We start from the raw sequence: 16,456 nt of genomic DNA on the forward strand, positions 1-16,456 counted from the left end.
TCCTGATCAAGTTGTGTAGTCTGAGTTTGTGACTTTAATTGGGAACTATACTTGGTCTCTTATACCTTATCTACCTTAGATGAAAATGATTGGAAGTAAGTGAGTTTTGAAATTGAAACTCAATTTGAATAGGTTTGTGCAACAACACAAGGCCAGACTTATGGCTAAGGGGCTTTTATCAAACTCTTGGGGTTGACTTCTCTAAAACATTTAGTCCTATGATTAAGCTTTCCACTATTCACATTGTCTTAAGTCTTACTGTTACTCGAGGATGGGACATCCAACAATTGGATGTTAATAATGTTTTTTTTATGAGTGGCTCAATGATTTGTTTTTATGCAACAACTGGAGGGGTTTGCTGATGTCACCAAGCCCATTTATGTTTGTTAGTTCCAACAAGCCTTATAGAGCCTCAGACAACCACCTTATGCTTGGTATGAAAGATTGCAGAGTTATTTTCTTCCTCTTGGTTTTTGTAATTCACAAGCTGACATATTCTTATTACTTCTTAATAATGGATCCATGTTGATTTTGTTACTTGTTTATGTTGATGACATCCTTATCACTGATAGTCATCCCTCCATAATCAATACTCTTATTGATCATTTGCATCAACGATTTTTTTTTTTTTAAATGACTTGTCTTGTTACATTATTTTTTTAGTATACAAGCCTTTTGGATGTCCTTTGGTTTTTACTCATGTCAATCTCGGTACATTCATGATTTGCTTAATGGACAAAAACGTTTGGTGCCAAACTTACTTCAACTCTCGCCAGCCTTGTAAAGAAATTAAGTTGTGAAGACAATAATTATTTATTTATTTATTTATAATCTTATTGTTTGTTGTAACATTGTTGATGTCATTCAATATGTCATCATCACACAACTTGAACTCTTTTATATTGTGAATAAACTTAGTTAATATTAATAATAGCCTACCTTTTTCCATCGGCAAGCTTGCAAACATGTCTTATGTTATTTCAAGGGCACCTTCACCATTAGCATTTTCTTTCATCCAACCCTTTATCTTGATCTGGTTGCCTATTTAGATGCTGACTAGGAAATTGATATTGATTATCGTTGTTCCATTGGTGGCTACTACATATATATATTTTGTGATAATATGATTTCATGGCCTTAAAGAAGAAATAAAGAGTTGTTGCTCAGTCGAGCACATAGTTTGAATATAGAGCATTAGTTTAAGTAGTTGCAAACATCACTTAGATGCAATCTTTGTAGCATGAACTAGAGAATATCGCTACAATAAAGTGCAATCGCTTGGTATGACAATCTTGCAGCAACTCCAGCTGAGAATCTAGTATATCATTCTTGGACGAGTCATATAGAAATTGATATATACTTTATAAAGAATAAGGTAGCTCGTAAAGAACTTGAAGTAAGGTTCATACCCACTATTAATCAAATTGTAGATGTGTTAACAAAATCGGTATCACAAGCTAATTTGAAATACTAAGGTTTAAGCTTATTATGTGTGACAAACATTTGTACTTGTCGGGTAGGGGGTGTCGAGCGTAGTTCTTGTAGCATATTTTTACCTTAAAAGCAATTACAATCGACTACATACAATTATAAACTTGCATACATTAATATATGAAAAGAAGTAAGAAAAATATTATAGGCCTTATTCACCCTCTTTGCTTCTCTTTCCAACATTCCTCTGTTGTTTTAATTCAATCTAAAGCAAATGACCAAAAATGGGTCAAATAAAGTAATTAATTTTCATTTCCTCCATTTTTTTTAAAATTTGTAAATTTTAACATAGTGGATGAATAAAATTAGTAAATTTTTCAAGTTGACATGACAAAATTCAACTGTAAGACCTCCATAAGTGGTTGTTTGATAAACCAACTTAATAATTTAAAGCAATTCTTTTTTTTTTAAAGTAAATTTTAACAGAGTGGGTGAACATAATTAGTAAATTTTTCAAGTTGACATGACAAAATTCAGCTATTAGACCCCTCTAAGTGGTTGCTGATAAACCAACTTAATAACTTAATTTAAATGATTAAGTAAATTAAATATATTTGGTAAAATAATATATGATATGACTTAAAGTAAAAAAAACTTTAATTAAAAAAATAAAAATAATTAACTTAATTTTAAGTCTATATATATGTTTTTTTATTTTTTTTACCCTTATTTATCCTATTTATATCTCATTTGCTATTTCATGACCTTTATTGTTACTTAACCTATTTTACTATAGGGCAAATATGTTAATTTGATGATTTAAAATAAATTTTAAATTAATGTTGTCCCTTAATACTTAAATTAAAAATTAAGTAATAAATTTTAAATTAATAATTTAAGTATAATTTAACTTAAAATTAATTTAAGTTATTAAATAATAAGTGTTAAATTATACTAAACACCACCTAAGTTTTTGTCCATGTGATTAATGCAACGTGATGTGACATGATTAATGTTATTAACTATTTCTCAAATCTCATGGATGGACATTTAAATAAGCATCCACTAATTTAACTTACAATTATTAATTTTTTTATATTAAAATTTATATTATTTCCAAAATATCAATTGAAATTTTGTTTTCCCACATTTACTTATTCCGTACATAATATTAAATGCATTTAAATAACAAGAAAAATCAACAACAATGCAATATAACTTCTCATAATGTGGCGCATACCATGTTATATTAAAAAAATTAACTTTGTTATTATAATTAGGCTGTATAATAATAATAAAAAAAGATGGGTCCCAATATGTGGAAAGTTCAAATCATCATGCCTACGTCAGCACCACCGCCACCTGCCGCCGATCAGCCCAAAATGAATGCGGGTCCGTTACCATGCAGATTATAACGAACAATAAAATTAAAAATTTTAAAAAGGAAAAAAAAAGAAAAAAAAAAAAGGGAGAAAGCATTAATAGGCCCAGACCCAATGAGAGAGAAGGAAAACGTCCGTCCCGAGTCTCGACTCCTGCAGAACCTCGGACGGAGCGAGGAGGGTAAAGGGAGAGGGAAAGTTTAACTGAAGAAGAAATAAACCTATTTATCGAATGATCACCGGAAAAATCCTCATCTCATTTCAAACCCTAGTTTTTGTAGTTGTAAGCAGGTCCAAACAATCTTATTTCCCGCGAAAGAAGCGTCGGTGACCGTCACAGAGAAGTCTTCAAGTCGTAGAGCCGCGCGGGGGATTTATCTTCTGAAACCCTAGAGGCACAGAGAAGTCTGAAATCGAGCCAGAGTTGTTCGGCTATTGAGGCCGCGGAGCTAGGGTTTCTGGGACTCTTGACTGCAAGATGAGTCCTATTCAGAATTTTGAACAGCACTCTCGGCATCTCGTCGAGCCCGACCTCCGTACTCCCTCTATCTCTCTCTTGACCTCAACTACTAAACTGCGTTTTTTTTTTAAATATTTTTTTCTCCACTTCTAGTTTGGTTTCTAAGAAAAATGGAGGAAAAAAAAAAAGGAAACAAGATAGTTTTGAGGGTTTTGTTTTTTTTGTTTGTTCTTTTGGTTTTTAGAGAGTGGGAAGTCAATTCACCGTGCTACAAGGTTTTTCTTTCATTTCTTGTTTTGTCTTTGTATCATTGCGTTATGTTGATGGAAAACTACTCATAAAATCGGGTGTACCTTCTTTTCCAGCATTTTTAGCAACTAAACTGGGAAATTGTTTGTTCTTGATTTTCACTCTTTTTTAATGAACAAATAGCCCCAACGGAAGCGGTGATTTTATGATTTTAGTGCTTTCATCTTTCTTTTTAAAACTGAGATTCCGACTCTCTCCACACATACTTCAATTTCATACTATGACTCCATGACGATGCTGATATCTATGTGTTTTTGTTCTCCGAAATAGCAATCCAAACGAGGCTTCAGATGGCAATGGAAGTTCGGGACAGTCTCGAGATTGCTCACACTGCAGAATACTCGAATTTCCTAAAATGTTACTTCCGAGCATTCTCAGTAATTCTATTACAAATTACAAAGCCACAATTAACGGATAACCCTGAACACAAACTCAGGAACATTGCTGTCGAAGTTCTCAATCGCCTTCCTCACAGTGAGGTCCTCCGCCCCTATGTTCAGGACCTCTTGAAGGTAGCCATGCAAGTTCTCACCACTGATAATGAAGAGAATGGCTTAATTTGTATCCGTATCATCTTTGACCTCCTCAGAAACTTCAGACCTACCCTTGAAAATGAAGTTCAGCCATTCTTGGACTTTGTGTGCAAAATTTACCAGAACTTTAGATTAACCGTTAGCCATTTCTTTGAAAATGGGGCAGCAGTTCCAGTCCCAGTGCCAGTTCCAGTTCCAGTTTCAGTACCAGTTGGCGGGGAAGATGTTAAGCCCATGGATGTTTCAGATCAAGCTATTACCACTACTACAGGGTATGTTGGGGCTGGGCAGCTAAACCCCAGCACACGCTCATTCAAGATAGTTACGGAGAGCCCCCTCGTGGTCATGTTTCTATTTCAGTTGTATGGCCGGCTTGTTCAAACTAACATACCTCACTTGTTACCACTGATGGTGGCTGCTATATCTGTTCCAGGGCCAGAAAAGGTCCATCCCCACTTAAAGAATCACTTCATTGAGCTGAAGGGTGCACAGGTTAAGGTAAGTGCGTTTTTCTCTCAGAACCATTTCCTGGAAAAGCTGATTTACACCTTGCCTCTGTATAAGAACACATGGGAAAAGTACTTTGCTATCCAAATGGACCTTTAACACTTTTATTTCTTAAAAGGATTGTGATATAAACCCATTGAAGCACAGTGGAACTATTTATTATGTGGGAATGAATGCAATTAGTTTAGAGTTAGGTGTCTTTTTCAGGTCACACCAAATGAAAACTCTTAATAAAATAGGGAGAAATAGTGTAAACAGGATATGATAATATGTCATGGTACTTTCTCCCATCTTGTTTCCTGGAAGACTGATTTTTTTTGTTTCATCTGGTTGTAAAGGCCAGAGACAAGGTATCGGAACATCTGAGCTCATGGTAGAAAGTACTTTGCTACCCACATGGACCTTTAGCATTTTTGTTGTATAAAATAATTGAACATATCAATCTGTTGTCTGTGGATGGCCAGTGGAACTATTTATCATGTGATAGTGAATACTAATAGTTTAGAATTATGGGTCTTTTTCATACCACACTAGATAAAAACTGTTAATAAAATAGGAAAAAATAGTGTAAAACAGGATATGATCATATTTCATGTTGGGTTGGACATCTTGTTTCTATTGTGAAGGAGAATGAGCACTTTAGTTCACATAGTCCTTGCATTCTCTACTTCATTGGTGTTGCATCCGTATCTACATTATCCCACCACCAAATAGAACATAGGATTTTTTGATTATTATTATTGTTACTATTTTTATGAACTAGGAATTTATTAAGTAAATAAGAAGCAATAGAAAGGAACAAGCAAAAATTGTCGGGCAAAGGCCCAATATCATCTAATATCTCAATTCATAAAAGACCAATTGTCACTTCAGTCCCTTGTGCCAAAGAACCTAAAAGAAATAAATTTCTTGCAATCTTACTCTTCAATTTAATTTAGTCTTTGTCTAAATAAAGGACCCCTATATGAAAACAAATTTGGCCTGGTTTTTCTCAAGTCCTATGTTCATTTGCAGACACAAAAATAGAGAAGAAATAATATTTGTGGAAGTTGGAATAAGTTATCGATTTTGTTTTTTTTTTGACAGACAATGGAATAAGTTATTGATGTTCATTTTCTTGGCCACAGAACAATGATCCTTCTTTTTGAAATTATTTGTTTCCAAAAAATTATTCATTGATAAGAACACAAAGATTTTGATTGTTCCAAATTCATTCTTTTGGGTATAGAGTGTAGGGTGATGGAGCTTCTTGTGTATCTCTCAATTTCTTCTCTTCTCTCTTGGGCTTGGGTGGCATTATGTGAAATGCTTGGGTCAAGGAAGTAGGAGAGGGGAAATTGGAGGCAGGAGAGCTTAAGCAACCAGAGTTGTCTAAAGTTGAGTTCCTTAATTATGGTTTGAACTTTTCTCCAAGGTTGAAGCTGGAAACTGTAGGGGATGGTGGGGTCTATTCAGCATCAACCCCTAATTCTCCATTGCAACTCCTTTAACAGTTCAGGAATTGGAAAGGGATTTTGGGATGTAGCCTTGCTCTTGGGTGAATGGGAAATTTTTTTGGTTTTACAGAAGTGTCGGTGTTTCTATAGAGTGGTTTGAGAAAGATATCATAAAGATTTAGATGGATATTGAGGCAAGGGAAGTCTCTATAGGCTTGCCAATTCAAAGAAAAGGATGTGGGAACCAGCTCAAGCAAGGATAGAGAACTTCAAAAATTGTTTTAGCGTTGTAAAACCATGATGGCTGTGGAGGGAAAGCAATTGATGGTGGTGTGGACTATTGGTCTTTGACAAAGATTGACTATAAAGCTTCATATTGTTTCATGGAATGTTCGAGGCTGAAATAATTTGACAAAAGGAAAGTAATAAAAACTCTTTTGTACCCTCATAAACATGATCTAGACTGTTTGCTGGAGACAAATGTGAACTCTATGGTGGGGCAGAGTTTACAATGGGTCCCCTTGATGCAAGGGGATTGCTAGTGGTGTTTAGGTGACATGGGACTTTGAGTATCAGTCTCTAGACTTGGAGGTAGGATCTTTTGCTATTTCTTGCCAATTCAAGAATTGTGAAGATGGTTAGACTTGGTTATTTTATGGTATTTATGTCCTGATGATGGGAATAGAAATGGGGGACTGGTGGATGGTTTCTTATGGCCTTTTGGTGGAGTTGTTGGCCTTTCAAGCTTCCTACAAAATTGGTTTTAACATTAGGAAGGGAAGTTTAGTGATTTGAAAAGGAGGGAAGCAGATTAGTCGTCCTATAGAAGCATCATTGGATATCTTCTCTATTTTATAACAAGCTGGTCCACTTTGTCATTTTGTGCGGTTTTGTCTGATAGTTATCAAGTGGTCTTAGAAAGTCATATTTGGTAGTCATCAGGAGATGCATTAGGCATGTGGCTAGTGTTTGCCACTTGATGGCCACAATGCTGCACAAGGCATGTGGATGGCACATTGCACTCATATACAGCTTAAGGCATAAGGGTGGCATGCCAAAATAAAGAAAAAATAATGCAAGGCCATGGGCTGAGCCAATTCAAGGCTGATGTGCAATAAGTATGAAATGAAACATGCAACATGGACTGGTAGTAGGGTAAGGGCTGCTTGGCATGCACATGTAGAGAAGTTAATCCAATTAAGATGCATGCATCTATTGGGACGAGTCACAACAGTTGGTTGGTAGCAGACTTAGACAAGGGACTGCAATGCACAACACCAAGCAAGGGCTTGTTTGGACTCATGGCACAAGGTTGAAGGTAGGCAGGTGATTCTTTTTTTATTTATGAGAAACAACAATGTAAAATGCTAAATTAGGATTTAAGGAGTACAATAGAAGGGATGAGGAATCCTCCCACAAACAAAAGCTAAACAAATGGAACCTCCAAAGTAGTAAGTAAACCTAAATATAATATGATAACCAATCAAATTGATAACATAAACCATATGGTAAATATAAATAGCAGCCTCTCCTTACTAATGCACACCCTTGGAACTACACACTAATAACTAATCAAATTGAACCATATCAAGGGGAATGCCCTTAAAAGTTGTGAAGCAAGAGGCCCAAAGAGAAGCAAGGAAATGAATGGTATCCTGAAGAATCTTTGAAGTCCTTGCCTTGCTTTAAACAATCCTAACATTTCTTTCCGCCACATAACCCAAATCCAAGCAAGACAAGTGGCTTGCTGCAGTACTAGGCCTCTCCTAGAGCTTCCCAATCCTTTACATGTGATGGTCATCGTGTCACAAATACTCCTCGAAGGAGTCCGGTCCATCTTGGTCAATCTAAATAATCTGTACCACAACCCTAACGTCAAAGGACAATGTAAAAAGAGATGATCTACTGATTCTCCATGCTTCATACATAACTTACAAACATCAAGACTCAGGGCCTTGTAGAGTCTTTTTAATTGTAACATGTCATTGATGTTTACCTTCTTGTGTGCTACTAACCAAATAAAGGACTTAACTTTAAAAGAGACTTAAGATTTCGAAACAAAATTAGTAGAGAAAAAAGGAACTAGATCAAAAGACTTTACGGTAAATAAACCTGAAGAAGATAAAGACCAAACTCTCACATCTAGAACAAATGGGTATAAGTGCAAATGAGCAAGAGAGGACATAAGAACTGTTTAAGGAATTCTTTGAGCATGGGTCTTTTGCCAAGTCACTCAATACCACCTTTTTGGTCCTTATTCCTAAGAAAGGAGGAGCTGAAGACCTGGGGGACTTTAGGCCAATCAGTTTGCTAGGGGGTTTGTATAAACTTTTAGCCAAAGTCCTAGCTAATAGGCTAAAGAAAGTGCTAGATAGAGTGGTCTCAGTTGACCAAAATGCCTTTGTGAGAGGGAGACAGATTTTGGATGCTTCTCTAGTAGCTAATGAGGTGATTGATTATTGGTATAAAAGAAAAGAGAAAGGAGTGATATGCAAGTTGGACATTGAAAAAGCCTATGATAGCATCAATTGGAAATTTCTTATGAAGGTTCTTCGGAAGATGGGTTTTGGGTCTCGATGGATGGACTGGATGTGGTGGTGTATCTCTACTGCCAAATTCTCTATTTTAATCAACGGGGTTCCAGCTGGGTTCTTTTCAAATTCAAAGGGGTTGCGGCAAGGAGACCCCCTCTCTCCATACCTTTTTGTCTTGGGTATGGAAGTGCTTAGCACCATGATTAGACGGGCTGGTGAGGGTGGGTTTATTTCAGGCTGTAGGATGCGGGGGAGAGGGGGGGAAGAGCTGACTGTTTCTCACCTCCTCTTTGTTGACGACACTCTCGTTTTCTGCAAAGCTAAAAGAGAGTATCTGACCAATCTAAGTTGGATTTTGGCATGGTTTGAGGCTGCCTCCGGCCTTAGAATTAACCTGGCTAAGAGTGCTCTAATTCCAGTGGGGGAAGTGGATGAGTTGGTGGTTGAGCTAGGTTGCAGATTGGGGGCTTTACCCACTGTGTACTTGGGGCTGCCCCTTGGAGCCCATCATAAAACCTCATCTTCATGGGATGGGGTGGAAGAGAGAATAAGAAGAAGACTAGCCCAGTGGAAAAGGCAATATATGTCGAAGGGGGGAAGAATTACTCTCATGAAGAGCACTTTGGCCAACATACCCATCTACCTCCTTTCCATTATTCGCATTTCTAAGGCTGTGGCAAGAAGGATTGAAAAAATCCAAAGAGATTTCTTGTGGGGGGGAGGAAGCTTGGAGGGGAAAGTTCACTTGATCAAATGGAAGGTGGTATGCAGCCCTAAGGAGGAGGGGGGATTAGGCATCCGAAAAATAGATGTGTTGAACAAAGCATTGTTGGGCAAATGGGTTTGGAGATATGCCCATGAGAAGGATAATCTTTGGAAAACGGCGATAGGGGTGAAATATGGTCAAGAGGGATGTGGGTGGAGGACTAAGGAAGTTTGTGGGCCTTATGGGGTGGGGTTATGGAAGGAGATCATGAAGGAGGCGGATTGGTGTTGGGAGAGCATGGATTTTAAGGTTGGGAAGGGGAATAGAGTTTTGTTTTGGACGGATAAATGGTGTGGCAATGAGACGCTTTCTCAAACTTTTCCTTAGTTATTTACCTTGGCGGGTCATAAGAATGCCAAAGTTTGTGAAGTGTGGGATTCTAGTCTGGGTCAAGGAGGTTGGAATCTCAGTTTGGCTAGAGATTTCAATGATTGGGAGATGGATCAGATAGGAGAAATGTTGTATCTTCTGAAGGACTTCAGGATTGCTCCTGAAGAGGACTTTGTGAGATGGAAGCGGGAAGGCAACGGTGTTTTTGGGGCCAAGGGGGCCTACAAAAGGTTGAGTGGCTCTTCAGCAGTTGTTTTTCCAAATAGACGCATTTGGTTGGATAAGGTTCCAACAAAGGTGTCTTTTTTTGCTTGGGAGGCATCTTGGGGGAAGATCCTCACCTTGGATAAGCTTCAAAGAAGGGGATGGCAGCTCCCTAATCGGTGCTATTTATGCGGCTGCGAAGAGGAAAATGCAAACCATATTCTCTTACATTGTACAGTGGTTAAAACTATATGGGAGATTACCCTTGCCATTTTTGGAGTGCATTGGGTATTCCCAGAGTCAGTGTTAGAGGTGTTACTTAGCTAGAGGGGTTCTTTTGTGGGGAAAAAAAGAAAAAAGATATGGAATTCCATTCCGTTGTGCATTTTTTGGACGGTTTGGAAGGAAAGGAATAGGATAGCTTTCAGGGGAGGGTCCTTAGATATTCAGAAATTTAAAAATTCTTTTGTATGTAACTTGTGGAGTTGGGCTAGGGTGTACATTGGTGAGGAAACCTACTCTCTGTTAGGCTTTTTGGAGTGGCTTGGGTCCACTTGAGGGTGGGTGAGGCTTTTCCCTTTTTTTTTTTTTTTTGTTTTTCCAGCCTTGTTTGGGGCTGTTCAGTATACCCCCTGTATACATGCGGCTTCTTAGCCTTTCCTTATATATTTGATTGTTCATCTATAAAAAAAAAAGATATTCTATCTCAAAATTAAAAAGGTTATGATGGAAATTAAAGTTCCAAGAAAAAGGATAAATAGACCTAAGGATTGATGAAATAGAGAGGTTTTTAACGGTGACTATTTTGAATAGTCATGAAATTGAGAACCTAAAGGTTGATCCCCCAACTACAAGTCTTGCCAAAAATGGATTTTCTCCCTATCTCCCACCTCAAATCGAGTGTACCTAGTAAAATTATGTGAAATTTGTGCTAATAGCCTTCTATGGGCAACGATGTTACCACCTAACTATTGTGTTGGCATCCCACCCATTAGTTGGCAGGTGGTTATGATGGTTACTTAACAGCTTTAACTTCTCCTCCAACTGCTTGAGTGAGTTGTTAGATTGTCATGGGTTGGTTTCAAATTTGAAGTTGTGGGAAGCTATACTAGAGTCCATATAAAAGGGTGATGCAGTAGCACTAGTGCACTGATGGATAGTGAGGGAGAATTTGTTCTCTGCGTAGGCTTGTCTGACACTATAGTTTTATAATTCTTGTAGGTGTTAGGAGTTTAGCATACTAGTTGGGACACTTGATTCTTGTAAACATTGTGTGTTGCTATCATTCATTTGTGGCCCATGCATTCCTTGTTGAAGGTTGGCTAATCAGAGACATTGTGGCATACATTCACGGGGGAAAAACAATGAATAATAGTGAGCATAATGGGCATGGCAATTAACATGGTGGAATATGGACTTTGGTATCCATATGGTACATGTTTAGAAAAAATATTTCTAGTTACTTGTGTATTGTTGGATCCAAAAAAGCTGGTGCTTTTTCAAGGTAGCCGACTAATCTGAAAAAGCTGGTTATTCTACATGTACTTTTTTCATGATGTCACTGCCCATATCATATTGGCCATGTTCTCATATAGACCTAACTCCACTACATTATTCGCTGTGTATAAGAAAATAGCTTGGGGCCTTTTGAAATGACCCATTGCCCTAAACTACTAGTTCTAGGAGGTAGAATTGAACCTTACCCTGCCTCCATATTCTCTCCAGCACGTGCTTCATTATCTTTATTGTTGCTACATATTGATTTAAGAACCGTATTGGCTCAATTCTCAATATTAGAGGGAAGGAAGCTCAATGATACCTTTATTTTCCAATCATTAGAAAAAAAGTGTACAAAATTGGTTGTTCATGAAACTGCGTCTGGTTTTGGGGAAACATTATTTATTTATGTATTTTGTTTTTCTTGGGATGATGGGATTATGGAATGCATTAGGCTGGTCATCAATTGGGCTTGAATAGTAGAATTATGTTTTCTGTTTTGTATTTCTTTTCAGCCTGCCTTCAGTTTGCGGCTGAGTAGAAATTTTATCAGCACCAGGTAGGAGATTAGTTGTTCCTATTCCCACAGCTAGAATTCTTATTATGGACCAGCTCTATAGTCAATGTGGGGGATGCTTCTGGGAAATAGATTCAATTTACGTGGCATTTAAAGAGAGTTAAAATTTTCAAATTTCCTAGGAGTTTATTTTGTTAACCATGTTGTGGACATCTAACTACACTAGTTCAAAAGATATTGAGAGGGAAGCTTTCTCAGTAATGAGTTTGTAGCTTGAAGTGCAGTGTGTTTCTTTGACTAGCTATTGTACAAGGTTTCCTCGTTCTTTGTACACTTTGTTTTTTTTTTTTTTGGGGGGGGGGGGAGGATCTTGACATGGAGCTTTTTAAGACTGCAATTTGCCCTTGCACTGAAAATTGCATCAACTTAATCACGCTATATTTTCAGTAAGGCTTTGTTATACTCAAAAGTTTGAATGCCATGTCACTGAGTTGTATGCCCTGTGACTGTTCGAGTCCTAGGACTGGAATGACAAGACCTATGAAACTTTGAGATAACATTTGTTAGAGCAAGGAATAAGAGGTATAGGGACAATGAAAGGAAAGAAATGAGTAACAGAGAAGAGTGGGAAGGAGTGGGATGGAAAGTTTAAGAGGGGTGCTTGAGGTTATTCCAGAGAGATAGAAACACCCAATTAAGGAATATGGATAACATTTTGACAGCATTTCACTTGCTGCTCCATTGTGAAATGACAAGGGTTTAATGGGAGCTGATTTTTGTACTTTTTAGGGTGTCTTGGGTGCTTTCTTCGTTGATTAAAGATACTTTGCTGGGTTGACATGGTTCTTTTGTGGGTAAAAAGAGAAGGAAGGCTTGGCAAGCAATCCCTTTGTGTTTGTTTTGGATGGTGTGGAAAGACCAGGAACAATATTGTTTTTTGTAATGAGGTTTTTTCTATTCAAAAGCTGAAAAGGGTGTTTGTTTGTTTTCTGTGATTTGAGGCTAAGTTGTTTGTCAGTTAAAGTTCTTTCTGTGCTCTTGTGGTTGAGCCTTGGTGGTGAAGGGAGGTTTGTTCTCTTGTTTACTCGACTGTCTTCTGGCGGCTCTATTCTTTAATCTAGTATAATAATTTATTTATCAAAAAAACAAAAAAAATCTACTCATAAAAGAAATCTACTGAAACTAAAAACAGGGGATCAATATGGTTTAACTTCTTTTAACTTATTTTTATGGATTTGGCCTTTTCTTTTATTTTCTTATGCATTTGCCTTTAACGCATACTAATTTCTCTCTCAATTGCTGCAGACAGTATCCTTTTTAACTTACCTGTTGAAGAGTTTTGCTGATTATATCAGGCCGCATGAAGAAAGCATATGCAGAAGCATTGTGAACCTGCTTGTTACATGTTCTGACTCTGTTTCCATTCGGAAGGTAGGTAATTCATGATTTTGTTTTGTATTCTTTCTTGACCTTATTTCATTTGTACTGTTAAGACTTGATATTTCTAAACATGCTCAATGCAGGAATTGTTAGTAGCATTGAAACATGTTCTTGGGACAGATTTCAAAAGGGGTTTATTTCCTTTGATTGACACACTCTTGGAGGAGAGGTAATGTTTTCATCTATGAAGATTAGATAACCGCATTTTTTTTTGATAGATGAAGATTGGATAACTACATTATTTGAAGTTAGCCTTTTGATGGATTCTGATGATGATGATAGACTTGGACTTCCACTATACTGTTTGGGTTGATGTAAAGGTTACCTTTGAATTGTTAGGCACACTTTTTATTGTATCTTTGTTTGTCTATCAAAAACATGTTAAGATCTTTCATTTGATTGTGAACCTGGCATTGTTTAGCATAGCAGCATACCTTAAAATCAAAGTTAACTATGAATTATAAGTGGGTTTCATTGAGCATCATTTGTTTCATTTGCCACATTTTCCATTCTTTGGTAGCCTTGGCTCTTACCTTCTCTCAGTAACATAATACTTTGACCATGAAATTGTTGCTTCTATGTTGTTTTTTTCCCCCCTGTTAGAGACCAATTTTTCTACAAGTTTAAGCTTGTAGGATTTTGGGCTCACAATGTATATCATGCACTCCAACAGCCTCCCTCACCTGCAACGTACCTGCATGTGGAGAGACACATTGGCACGCACAGGTCCACAGATAAACAAACCACAAATAGCCTCCTTTGGGCTTAATAAAGTGGAGAAATAAACATGTGGTGAGGTTCAAACACATGATCTCCCACCAAACGAGGCTTTGATATGTGTTGGACAACCAATTTTTCTAAAACCGTAAGCTTGTAGGATTTGGGCTCACAATATATATCATGCACTCCACCAGTTCCATTATGCTACTTTGTGTCAGATTATAGGAAGTGCACATGAAGGATTATGCTTCTCTGTTCATTGTGATTCACTTGGAGAGAGTGTGATGGGAAATGTTTTAGGATTTGAAGCCATTGGAGGTGATGCTAAAATCTAATTTTGTATATTCATTGTACCCTTAGTAAAAAAAGATGCAAGAGAGAGAGAGCGTGGGCGATCCTGCGAGCGAAGAGGGAGAAGGGGATAGCAGGGCGGAGAATCGAGGGAAGAGGAAGAGAAAAAGCTTCGTGGTGGAATCAAAGGAGTTTGAAATAGTGTCTGAGGAGAAAAATGGTAAGAGCTTTGCCATTATCTCGGAGAGCAAGGGAGGGGTAGTTTCTTGGGTCCGGCTAGGGCCGGCGAGTGTGGGTCTACTCTTAGAAGGGCTGACACAGTGCTTGAAGGACGGAAAAGATGGCAAATGGGAGAAAGGGTGGAAGGAAAAAGGGAGGGTCTACTCTCTGGTAAGAGAGACTAACAGGGCCGGGAGTTTCATCCGCTTGGGGGTGACGGATCAGGAAAAGAGGAGATTTGGGATTTGTATACCAAAAGGGAGAGGGGAAAAGGGAGGATGGGTGTCGTTGATGGAGTCCCTCTTGTGGGCTGGATTTCGGCGCGAAGGAAAAGCAGTGGAACAAGGGCCAGGGGAGTCGGGCAGGTCATATGCAGAGGTGGCCAGGGGCTCGGGGTTAAGGGATTCCGCAAGGGTTAGAGTAGAGCTGAAGGAGGAGGATATACGGAGCAACGTGAACAGACTGAAGCATTGTCTGATAGGGAAATGGAAACCTAATTCGGCTTGCGAAGAAGATCTATCGAGGCTGGGGTGGACAGCGGCAAGAGCGTGGAGATTGAAAGGAAAGTTAGGGCTGGCCAGACTGGGAAAGGGCTGCGCTTTGATGGAATTTGAGACGGTGGAAGAAGCTAAGTGGGTCCTTGCCGCGGGGGAAAGATCAGTGGGAGGACTCCATTTGGGCTTGGAGATGTGGAGTCCGAGATTTGGATGCGTTGCAGAGGATGAAGAGAGGAAAGATGCGTGGGTAAGGATCATGGGGCTCCCAATCTCGTTGTGGGTGCCGTCGGTTCTGAGGAAAGTGGGGGATGAGTGTGGCGGTTTCGTAGGAATTGATCCTCAAACAGAAAGGAAAGAGGATTTGGAATGGGCAAGGATTAAGGTTAGGAGGAACGGAGGCTTCTTGCCGAGTTCGCTGGAGATTGGGGTGGAAGGGGAGATGTACGTTGTATCCCTGTGGTGGGAGATCCTGCCGGCATTGAGAAGAAACCAGGGGGATGGGCTTGAGGATGCTGGACGGGGTGATCGCTTTCCACGCGCGGGTTGGTGCGTGGGAGAGAAGCTGGGCGCTGGAACCAAGGAGCAGCGCCGGTCAGAGGAAGTGACGGGAGAGCAGGTGGGAGGGGAAGGGGGAGAAGTGTTTGAAAAATGGGCCCATGTCGGGCGGGTGGCCCGACAGAACTCTGGTCCAGCGGGTGATGGGTCAAGCTCCTCTGGATCGGGGCTTGGCCTCGTGGGCTTGAAGCGGGATAGCGGGCCAGTGTTCCAAGGCCCAATGGAAGCAGGTGGGTTAGAGTGTGGGCCGGCTGAGGTTCAAGCCCCTGATGGAATGGCGCTCCTGGCCCATGGGCCTGATGTTTCGGCTGGGGGTCTTCTGGGCCAAAGGCAAGCCAAGTCATGGGCATAGGCCATGAAGAAAATTTGGGCCTAAAAATGGAAGGGGATTTTATAAAGTGTCGCGAGAGGGAGATCTTTGGAACGCAGATGCCGGCTCCCCTGTGCTCCATGGCAGAGAGAGCGATCGTGGAGGAAGCTCTCAGGTACGGGTCCTCTTTAAATCTTAGGGTTGGGGACTCTTCTCCCTCTTCTTCTTCTCTTTTGGTCGGACTCCGGCGAGGGAGTATTGCGACCTTTCTGGGGATTTAAGGGTGAGCCGCCAGCAAGAAACAACATAGAAGATGCAACTTCAGGGGGGAGCCAGCGCGAAGAGAGGGCTGTTGGGATTTAGTTGCGATTAATGGCGATGCTCTTGAGGACCAAAACCCGGACTGGATGCCAGCCGTGTCTGGATCCCAGGCCCAAGGAGTGTGAAGGAGACAGATGGGAAGAAAGCAGCTTGGCTAAGTTCAGCAAGCTATTGGGTTTTTCAATAGAGGGATTGGA

General features: G+C 39.4%; 1 protein-coding gene across 1 annotated transcript in view; it reads left to right on the top strand.

The window, feature by feature from the left end:
• The first annotated feature begins 2,922 nt into the window (after positions 1-2,922).
• Positions 2,923-16,456, top strand: part of LOC117912940 (transcription-associated protein 1) — a 58,366-nt gene continuing 44,832 nt past the window's right edge. Inside the window, exons 1-4 of the mRNA XM_034827756.1 lie at positions 2,923-3,349; positions 3,853-4,613; positions 13,212-13,337; positions 13,430-13,515. Coding sequence (XP_034683647.1) covers positions 3,292-3,349; positions 3,853-4,613; positions 13,212-13,337; positions 13,430-13,515 — 1,031 coding nt within the window. The 5' untranslated portion in view covers positions 2,923-3,291. The remainder of the gene's footprint in view (positions 3,350-3,852; positions 4,614-13,211; positions 13,338-13,429; positions 13,516-16,456) is intronic.

The sequence above is a fragment of the Vitis riparia genome, chromosome 4 (assembly GCF_004353265.1).
Source record: "Vitis riparia cultivar Riparia Gloire de Montpellier isolate 1030 chromosome 4, EGFV_Vit.rip_1.0, whole genome shotgun sequence".
Taxonomy (NCBI): domain Eukaryota; kingdom Viridiplantae; phylum Streptophyta; class Magnoliopsida; order Vitales; family Vitaceae; genus Vitis; species Vitis riparia.